The sequence below is a fragment of the Oculina patagonica genome, chromosome 11, assembly GCF_052425735.1.
Source record: "Oculina patagonica isolate OP01 chromosome 11, crgOcupat, whole genome shotgun sequence".
Classification (NCBI taxonomy): Eukaryota; Metazoa; Cnidaria; class Anthozoa; order Scleractinia; family Oculinidae; genus Oculina; species Oculina patagonica.
Genome location: NC_135768.1, coordinates 16282848 through 16293629, shown reverse-complemented (window position 1 = coordinate 16293629; position 10782 = coordinate 16282848). Strand labels below are relative to the sequence as shown.

At 37.0% G+C, this 10782-nt stretch overlaps 1 protein-coding gene across 1 annotated transcript in view; it reads right to left on the bottom strand.

Moving 5' to 3' along the window:
- The window catches only part of LOC144630436 (uncharacterized), a 28645-nt gene extending 19012 nt beyond the window's left edge, over positions 1-9633 (bottom strand). The window contains exons 1-6 of the mRNA XM_078488807.1: positions 9569-9633; positions 9380-9449; positions 5838-6500; positions 3756-4391; positions 1296-2120; positions 44-205 (exon numbers count right to left, since the gene is read on the bottom strand). Coding sequence (XP_078344933.1) covers positions 44-205; positions 1296-2120; positions 3756-4391; positions 5838-6500; positions 9380-9449; positions 9569-9574 — 2362 coding nt within the window. The 5' untranslated portion in view covers positions 9575-9633. The remainder of the gene's footprint in view (positions 1-43; positions 206-1295; positions 2121-3755; positions 4392-5837; positions 6501-9379; positions 9450-9568) is intronic.
- Positions 9634-10782: the final 1149 nt, after the last annotated feature.

Here is a 10782-nt window from a genome sequence, read left to right as displayed (position 1 = left end):
AATGCACAAGATCTAATCTTTTTCACACGTAATTCTAAATTACCTTCACAAACATTGCACTGTCGAGTCTCTGTTCCATTCCCAATACAATCTTCTATTCCCGTTTTATTACAGTGTCGAATTCGACTTTGTTGTCCAGTCCCACACGGTTTGGAACAGGAAGACCAGGCACTCCACTGGGTCCAATTGGCAGGTTTTTCATTCCCTGAAAATAAAACACGAATTTATTAAAATGCATGCACGATAGTGAACACTTGAATTGGCGTAAATACATATTAATAAATATAGGATATTTATTTCAACAAATAAAAAATTTTATGTAGCTTATGACGTAATCATCTCCCAGCTTCCGGTCGTAGAACTTCCAATCATCCGGGATATTGCTTTATGGGTTCTTACATTAAAAGTGAGGCACGTGTAATTCAACCTTGTGTTTTTTGTTCAGCAGCAAAGCTCCGACAAAGTAGCACACACACTTTACCAATAAGTTGTAATTAATTTAGAAGGAGCAAGAAACATAAATATCTTTAGTAAATGACAAAGATGGTAAATTTTAAGCTCGGTAAATAAATAGTGAAGAAAAAAGTATTCAACATGACACGAGCACGGGACAAAGAAAAAATCTGAGTCCCGACGGGAATCGAACCCATGGCCTCCCAGATGCCGGTTGGGCGCTCTAACCAACTGAGCTACGAGAGACTCGTTGTGAGCTGGGCCATTTACTAGGTTGATATGTGACACGCGTCCTGCATACTGCTAGGATCAGCAATGTCGAAATCATCAAGTTTGAAATGTCGAAATCATCAAGGCCATGGGTTCGATTCCCGTCGGGGACTCAGATTTTTTTCTTTGTCCCGTGCTCGTGTCATGTTGAATACTTTTTCTTCACTATAAATATCTTTGTAGGCCCAGAATATGTTAACTCGTGGTTGAATACATTTATCCAGTTTCTTGTATTTTAATGACCGCTGATTATTGATATAAAAGCGGCCGCTCGAAATATGTAAATACACGATAGTATTCTAAAATTAATCGTTTTCAACATTTACTCGATATGTTTGTGGTTTTATTAAATGGCATCCTTTTTACTATGTTTATAATAATAAAATAGCTTCGTTAGTTTAATTCAGAAACTTTGATTCTTATTTTCCATCAAGGACTTTTAAATGACAAAATAAAAACTGATCAGAACTTTGAACTTTTATAAAGAAAAATTTAATTTTTGAAAGTTTTCGTAATCTTGAACTAAGTTTCTAACGGCTTTCAAGTCGTTGGTCGTACAGTGCCCTTCTTACCTTTAATTACTGTAGAACTTGCTGCTGTGTTTGTCAGTGGTTGGCTCGGAGCAACTGCCTTCGTGTCTGACCCTGTCACGTGACTATCAGCCTGAGTGCATGACGTCAGGTATGACGTACCTCTTACCAATGGCGTATGGATACAGGTTTCTGGCGATGAACTTGTGCTCTTTAAGTCCCTTGATGTTACAAGACTATCACGCCGATCGCGAGTGCTCGAGGTCAAGTATGATGACGTACTTGCTACAAATGGCGTAGGCCTACTGGTTTCTGGCGATGAACTAGCGGTCGCTGAATTTTTCGATGCGCGTGTAAAGCTTGTTTCTATGACGCTATCTGGTAATGATGTTTTGTAACTTCCAACAGTCGATGTTAAAACTGATGTAACTGTCACGGTCGGCTCAATACCAGTACTTGAGTAACCAGAGATCAAGGTTGAGCTAATGACGGTATCAGCGCTTGAAATTGAAGTCGTTTTTTGTGGTTCAGACACAACTTTTGTCCATAACAGAGAGCTTTCATTGGCTAGTGTTGGTTCAACATCAATACTGGAGGTACTCGACATCGATGTTGGGCTAATGATGGTAGCGGTGTTAGAAAGTGAGATCGTCTTCTGGGTTTGAAAAGCAGTTTCTGTCAATAACATAGAGTTATCAAGGGTAGCTGAAGGCAGTTCTGTGATGGTCGTTCTAACACTGACCAAGGAGGCAGGATGTGTAGAACCGATCGATATGGAGCTATCCGTTGATAATGACGACGTCACGGATGACGAACTTGGACACGGTAAAGCTGTCACGTGACTAGGCGGGGAGCATACGGGTGGATCTATAGAAGAAAGATTCAAAAGTACAAATATCTATAAACCCATATAAACTTATTAAGATGGCCTTAAGATGGAAATGTCCGCGGTGAAGGAGGTAAAAATTTTACCAACAGAATGCAGTTTCTTCAAGGTTTGTTTGAAACTGCTATCGTACCAAAAAGAACTGTAAAGGAGCAAAAGCCAAAAAGACAAAAGGAAACAATGAAACATTATTGCAGCTGAACGAGACATGGCATTGCATGCTCAAATTTTATGGGTCGAGTATACCATGAATATACATGAAAGCGATAGTTAATTTTTTAATTCCAGGATTGATCAACATCAAATAAATCTTACAATATTACTGCGTATTCTTGGAAACAGGTTGATAAGAATAATAAAATCTTCACCTATCTTACATCATATTGTCTTGATGTACTTTTAATATACTTTAGTGTATTTTAATTTTAATTCCTACGTTTTATACAAGAGCCTCTGGCTCGGACATTGGCTGCGGTAACATCTACGACGTAACTAAAGTTTAACTATAGTTAGTCTCAAGTTACGCGACGTCATACCTAACTATAGTTAGTGCTTTCGGTCGTCTTTGCGGGCACACCAATGCAGTTAACTATAGTTAGTTCTGATTAGCTTTTGAATAATTTCGAATTTAAATTAGTTGATGACAGCCCTTGTTGTTGTTCTGTGTCTAGTTGTTCCTGTATTTCTCTATTTTTGCGCGGAATCTCGGCGTTGAAGAAAATAAAATGAAGTAAGGATGCTAGAAGCCGAAGAATTCAGGTTTATTTTTGCTAACATTGGTGATATGTAATTTCTTGGCATGTTGTTTTTCTTTTTTTCCTTCCCTTCACGCTTTGTTTTGCATATTTATGTTCATCTCGCACGTGCGAAAAAAATTGTCGCATTCTGATTGGTTTTTCGTTTGTTTTTGGTTGTTCGTTTGTTTTTCGATTTTTCGTTTTTCCTTCCCTTCACGCTTTGTTTTGCATATTTATGTTCATCTCGCACGTGCGAAAAAAATTGTCGCATTCTGATTGGTTTTTCGTTTGTAAACTTAAGACTAACCCATGAACCCTGCTTGGGTATAACTATAGTTAGTCTGTATTGTTTTGGATCAGCGAGGCGTAAATTTTCTAACTATAGTTAGGGTGAACAGAGAAGAGGTCACATTACCGAAATAGCTAACTATAGTTAACGCCGTCTTAACTATAGTTAGCAGTCTAGATGTGACCGCAGCCATTGAGGGAGACCTCGTCCCACGTATGGACATTAAAATTGTATTGTATTGTATTGTATTGTATTGTATTGTATTGTATTGTATTGTATTGTATTGTATTGTGTGCTCAGGACCGTACCTAGCAAGAGGCAAGACACTTGCCTCGTCTAGATTTTAACCCAAATAAAAAAAATTTAGTTGGGAAAATAATTCCCAGTTGAACAAGATTGATTTTTTTCAAAAAATATCTCACGAAAATTTTTTAAAAAAAATATCAGAGCTTCTAGTTCTCCTATAGCGAGATTTTGCCTATTCTATGTCAAAGGTCTGGTTACGGCCCTAGTACCACTTAATCAGAACTAACATTACTGTATGGCGGTCACTAAGGAGAAATAAAGAAAATATTTTATTAAATATATACCTGGACTGCCCCGATAGCACATATCTTTTGCATCTTCCACGTGTCCCAAGAGCAGGGGTCTGCGGTAAAACTGAACACAAGCGATTCTTCCGTAAAATGATTTACCGATAGTGACCTCCCCAGACGTATCCACGACGTTACTTCCAACAGATTTTCCATATGAGTACTCGTTAGTATAAAGACTTGCGTATCCAGTATCGTAGTTATAAATCAAGGCGATATGATGCCACAATCCGGTAGAGAAGTAGTTACCGTAAACATTTCCCACCTCTTCATTATGGCCAGAACTTGGGAAATGAAGCTTTCCTAGAGCTTTGCTGGTGCTCCAAGTTCCATAGAATATCAAACCAGAAATTTCGTGGTTATCAGAAGTAAATGTTACAATGTCACCCTCCGTGCCAGTAAGGGGGTTCTTGTAAATCCAGGCAACTATGCTGAAAGAAGCGTTCATTGAAAGTTCGCCATTGTGGTTTATGCGAATGTAGCTAGTCGCCTTCCCGTCAAAGTCAATGGACTTCTCTCCTGAGAACGGACCTTCTGCTTCGTTGACGTTGTGAGGAGTTCCATTTGGGTTGGAGTTTCCACTCATATCTTGTGCAATGCCTATTTCGTTGAGTGGGTACAAAGCAAATGGCTCTGAAACGATAGTGCAGCAATGGTAATAGAACATTAGTTTGAGCGTATTTAAAATCCCAGTTTCACCCATTTTGTTTGAATGAAGAGCTTGTTTGAAAACATTACGAGACGCCTACAAAGCCAAATGGATGAAACTGGGCCTTGAACAGGCACAGACACCGACGCTATTGGCTTTCATACTTGGCGAGAAGGGCAAGAACTGAAACAATGCCACAACCTTAATTTGTGCTTCAGTAAGAATGATGTCTTCGTTTTGAAGAAAAGGAATGAAAAATTGTCTATTGTTCTGGCTACCTGCAGTAACCATAGACGCTAGAGGAGCCAAGCTGTCATATTAGATCAGAGACAGCTACCATATCAGAATCAACCGAATCGTTGACCAAAAAACAATCATGAAAACTATAATGATTTTCGTCACATGAGTAATCCACTTTAAGGAACTATCTTATTATTTCCAAAATTAGACAGCATATGATTCTGAGCATAAATACACCTACTTACTGTCCAATAAATAGGTCTTTTAAATATCAGTTTAGATTCAAATAAACTTCTCTCGGGCTACGGACTTTTTTTTAATTTGGTAATACTAGCTATTATTTCTTTGCTTGTATGGTAATGGTCCTATTTATGCCTGATTATTGAAGTGCTTGTGTGGGATTCGCCTACTTAGTGTGTAAACGTTTTGAGTTACAATGTTGCGTGAGCATTAGGTTGAGCTGCAAAATTTTGAAGGTTCAAGATATGGCCTGCCGAATATTGAATTTTCAAGATCAAGATTGGCAAGATATTACGTCATTTGGCACTTTGCTGTGCTCCTGGTAGAATTAAATACCTGTAATATTTTTTTATTTGGACTATTCCACAAGGACCAGCTGGTAAAACCGACCTATTCTACGGGAAAATAAGTAGGTATGACCTTTTTCCAAACTATGTTACAGTGGAACCCCGATATAACAATATACCAAGGGAGTAGTAAAATTACATCGTTATGTCGAGGAATCCTTATATCGAAGCTCCCGATATAACGATATGACCGTAAAATAACCGAAAATATCGTTATATCGGGGTAAACCTAACATATACTTTTTTTCTGGATAAAGAGGTGTTGAATACAGTATAATTTCTTTCTGTCATCGTTTAAAGCTGTTGTCAGAAACGTTAGAAATTACTCGATTACTGTTTTGTTATTGTCTTAAATTCAATATTTTGCTTAAATTGTGACTGTCTACTGATAACATCGTTATATCGGGGAAGGTTTGACGTTTGGTCCGCTAAATCCTCATCGTTATATAGGGAATATCGTTATATCGAAGATCGTTATATCGGGGTCCTGTCCCGTACATTTTACTGTTACTTTTGCCGGGACATAGAATATTCATCGTTATATCGGGAATATCGTTATATCGAAGATAGTTATATCGGGGTTCTACTGTACCTTGTACTTACCTGACCATTGCCTTGGAAGACACAGTTTTTGAACTTCCGATGTTTCTGTTTTAGTTAAAGACTGGTTGTAGACTTGCACGCAAGCAATGCTACCATTGAACGCCCCTGGCGACTCAGGTCCATAACCAAGCCATATATCATGGTAAGTCTCTAGCTCGATAACACTTCGATGAAAAGTCCTGTCAATTTGTGATCCGTCTGTATATCTCACCCGAATCTTTACATAACCAAGTGCATAATCATATGAAGCTCCAATAAAATACCAAGTCGAAGTCTTAAAAGTAATATCTAGAGGAGATACTGAGATGGGAAGATTATAGCAATTTGGGTAAATTATAACATTTAGTTTGTCTGAATTAAGTGACAACAAAATGGCCAGCCTGCCTTCGGATGAGAACTGCAAAATCGTTTGCTGACCTGTAGAGGTCCCCGTGTTAAACCAGGCAAGCAGCGTTATGGATGTGGTGTTGAACATTCCACTGTTTGGCAGACGAACATAACTTGATGGAGTTCCTCTGAATCTGTAAGCGGTGTTTGGTTCCCCAACATACCCTGGCCCCAGGGTCGTGTCATTTGAAATCCCAGGCACATTCTTGCAAGAGCTGGTGTCATTAAGGCCACTTATACCGTCCAGGGGATAAAAGCCAATCGGGACAGGTGTACCTTTAGAAAAAGGAAAGCATGTGTTAGCCATTAAAAGTGACATTCTTTCGCATAACACAATGCGGTCTACCATCAAGAATCATGTTATTTTGTAACAAAATTTTGCAAAGAGGTGCATATGTTATCTGCGAATGCAAGCTATGATGCGAGATAAAAGAAGACAATGGTATTCTTTCAGCTTTATAAAGCTTTATGAGTTATCATAGAGTTTTTTAAAGAAAAAACACGTATTCCGTATTCTAACCGATCAAAGGCGGGCTAAACCTTGTTTTAACCTTGTTGCAACATGATTGGCCAACGTTTAAGTATGATTGATGCAGTATTACTATGAACGTATTAACTTTTACTCTAAAATTGTACAACAGCATATTTTTGTTATACATCTTGTATTCATAACATGAATCATGCATGTAAATTTAAAACTGCGAGAATTTTTTCAGCTTTCTTTGCTCAGAGCAACGTCTCGGGTAGCTGCATAACTATGAAGATATCTTATATTTTTTTTAAATAGCACTTTTGAAAGTGCTATTTAATAGAATTACTACCTTGTTACGGTTTTGGTTTTAATAACCAGCATTGTTATTTATTTTATTTTCATTAAAACCTTATATCAACCAATTCTTGCATTTTCATCTAAGCACAGGTGTTTTAAGGGTTTAAAGAAGGCGGAATAATGTTATGTTTCTTAGCAGCAGTTTAAGATAAACACGAACAGGCAGATTAACTATTTTCAAATAAACCGCTAGTTTTTACCATGTCAAACTGTTGGAGAGAACAAATGAAATATATCTAATTCGCTATCGGACAAAAAATCGAAGTACTAGAAAGTATTTTACGCAAATGCAAGTTAACATCGCAACGTGTTTATCCTTTATTATTTTTTCAACTTTATCATAGAAAAAAGATGGTAACAGTAAAAAGTAATTTACTTAGTAAAGAAAATCCTGTTTTTATTAAAGATATTTCTTTGTTTCGATGAAGTCCGTGACCAGGATGAAACATTGTGAAGAATTAAAAACGTTCACTCAGTAATAACGTTTAAAATTATGAGCTTTCGGCTGTTCGATCTACAACCTTCGACGAATAAAAAATCCAAAAAGCGATAAAAATTCTGAATAAATTATGATGTAAATTAATTATAAGCGTTTGTTAAAAAGAATATTATATTGTCCGTGAAGTTGGTAAGAATTGTTGCCGGCGTTGCCATAGTGTGCCACGATTCCAGGACCTTCCTTTTTCGACCTTTCGAATTCGATACATACTACTTATTAACCGAGAGTGAGGTCATTACAGGGGAATCTCAGACCGAGGCCTTGATGTATTGACCGAGCGACAGCGAGGTCAATACATCAGGTCGAGGTCTGGTTCCCCTGTAATGACCGAACGGACGAGGTTAATAAGTTATTTATTATATGGCCTTTAAGCACTATTCAAAAAAAGAGTATAATCAAGGAAAAAAAACAGTGGAGGTAAAACTCGCTCTCGCTCTCTGTGGCTCTCTTCGTCGCTCATACTAAAGAAGTATCGGTATGCTTATATTTTTCTTTCAGTTATTGAAAAGATAGTTATATTTTGTCGGCATTTTTTGCTGTTTTTGCCCCCTCGCTAGTAACTTTTACTCACAACTCAAAAAACCGTCGAGCTGAGAAAAATTTTCATAATGCCCGGTCATTACAAGAAAATAATGCCCGCTCAGCAGCCAATCAGAGCGCGCGTACTATTGTAGCCATATAATAACACTCAATATTGTCCTAGCTTTCTTTCTCGACATATATTCTCTTTTAGAATTTTTTATACATTTTCTATGTCCTTTAAGTATTTGGTGTTACATCAAGACAGTATCTCCTAGTTGATGATTTTCGTTATTCTCTTTACCTGTCTGCTTCACAATGTATTGATATTGCCAATAAAAGAAGAATTTAAAGTAGCTACGTCATGGGGATTTCGCAGATTTTTTTTTAAACTGTTCTGAAATAAGTGGTAGGCAACTTAACCCATGAAAAACATTATTTTTAAACTTCTAGAGGAAGATATAACCTTAATTTGCGGAAAGAAATTAAGCTACGGCTATAAATATCGATCGTTTGAAGACGCACGGAATCAACTTGAAAAGTTAAGCCTTAATTTTACAAGTTGCAATCCTATATCCATCCAAGCCATTAGCAGCCAAAGACGCTCGTAAACAGTTTCAGTGCTCTAATATAGCGCAATTTTTAATAAATATGGACTATTATTATTCCACTATTGCGCTATTTTACCATATTAGGGCAAAAGAACGCGTAGAACAGGGCAAAAATACGGACGGACAAACTTATGGAATACGGACCCAAACTAAGTGGAAAAATTAGTGGAATAATAAATCCCTTATCGTTGGTTTAACATATAATACGAGCGGACATATTCTTTGCTCGTATTTTTCCCCCCTACGGGGCTCGAAAAAATACTTCGCAGCCCGCAAAATATCCGCGCGTATTATATGTTAAACCATCGAATAAGGTGTATTTATTTTTAGGTTTCCTGCGACGCAAATATAAATTTTGGCTGTTTAAAAATCTGGTAAAATACGTGACAAAGCTCCTTTAAACAAGTGTGGCGGATGTTGCAAGTCATATTCGGTGACAGTCATGTTTATACTAGCCGACCAAAAAAACTTTATCTCTGATTATTAAATTCATAATATACTTGCAGTCAGGAGAAACTTAAAACTACTTAAACTATTGTAAAGTCATCTCTCGGGACTTAGGATTTCTCCACTCTTCAGTTCAATGGCATACTCATTGCAGCGTTTACCAAATATTTTAATAAAATATTGAAATGTAAATTTATATGTATTATACTGCTTTTTATACTACGATGAAACGTTTTTAACGATCTCTTACCTTTTATCGGTAGAATGAAACAACCACCAACGGAAATTGCCAAGAAAAACCGTAAAATCCATCGCAGACTCTATAAGACAATCGGCCAGATGACATCAAGAAAGAGTAATTTAGTATGATGTTAGTTGCTAGAGTTATGACGGAAAAATGTTTTTTGAAAATTTATACGCACACTTCAAACATACATACCATCATATGTTAGCACTGCAATAAGCCTTGTTGACTAAAGAATTTCGTGTCTGTCAACAAATTTTGCGAGACATTATTTTTCCATTAAAGTTTGTCGATTTTGAGATACAAATTATTCGCATTCACCTTTCCTATCTTTCTTAGCTAGCGCAGTTTAATCTTCAGATGTAATTAAAAGCGTTATGTAACTTATACAGACCCGTAGGGAGGTGGGTGCGCCCCCCATGTGCTGTGATCGATGACCGACTATTGTGGCTCAAAATTAAGTGAATTATGAAGAAAAAAAGACTAAAATAGTAAATAAAATGGATTCCAATATGTTAACTGGAAGTAGTAATAGAGAAAATAAGGCCTTTTTGTGTCTGCCTTCCTATTGTGCGTTTTATACGAATTGTAAGTGACGATATGATTCTTCCATTTTAATCTAAAATTTTAAATTAATTTTCACATTAAGTTTCTGTTTATCAAAAAATCCATTTTTGACTGTTCCAGAAAAAAATATGTTTTGACGTTTTCAAAAAACCCAAAGGTTACCCTCCCCCCAAGCAAAACAATCAAAATTGTAACCATGTTCCTAGATCTTCTAACTCTACAGGAGCCCCGTTTCTTGAAAGCCCCGGAAACTTTTCGGGCCCGCAAAACCATTTTTAGTTATCTGTATCTTAAAAACAGAGAAGTGTAAAGGCCTGAAATTTGTATGAGGAAACGTCTGTTCATAATTTCAAATCTGTGAAGAGAACAGCTCTGTACAACCATAAGGTTTGACATTTTGCTGTGGCTTTCCGCTTGCGAAAACGTTTCGCGACCTTCGAGAAACGGACCCCAGAAGAGATCTCAGTAAAACCCGTTTGATCGTTAACCTGACTGCTTTATGAAAATTGATCACAACTATTGACGGGCTTTTGTTGTGCGGGCGAAAGGAAGTTTGCAAAAAAAAAAACTTAAGCAAACTTTTGATAAGCGTTGCGCGGAAAACCCGTACTTCACGACGTAAGGTTAATATAAAGCCTACGAATTATGAAAAAAGCTCAGAAGGTTACGTAGACAGCCAGATATTATTCAAAGCGCTAGGTATATTTTTATATCTTCGTTTTCAAATATTCTTTCAAGATAATTTTGAACTGCTGTGGTGATCCAGGGTAAAACATAAGTTGTTTTTTCTTCTTAAATGATTACATTTAAGGTTATCTAAACAATTTGCGTGCGTCAAAAAA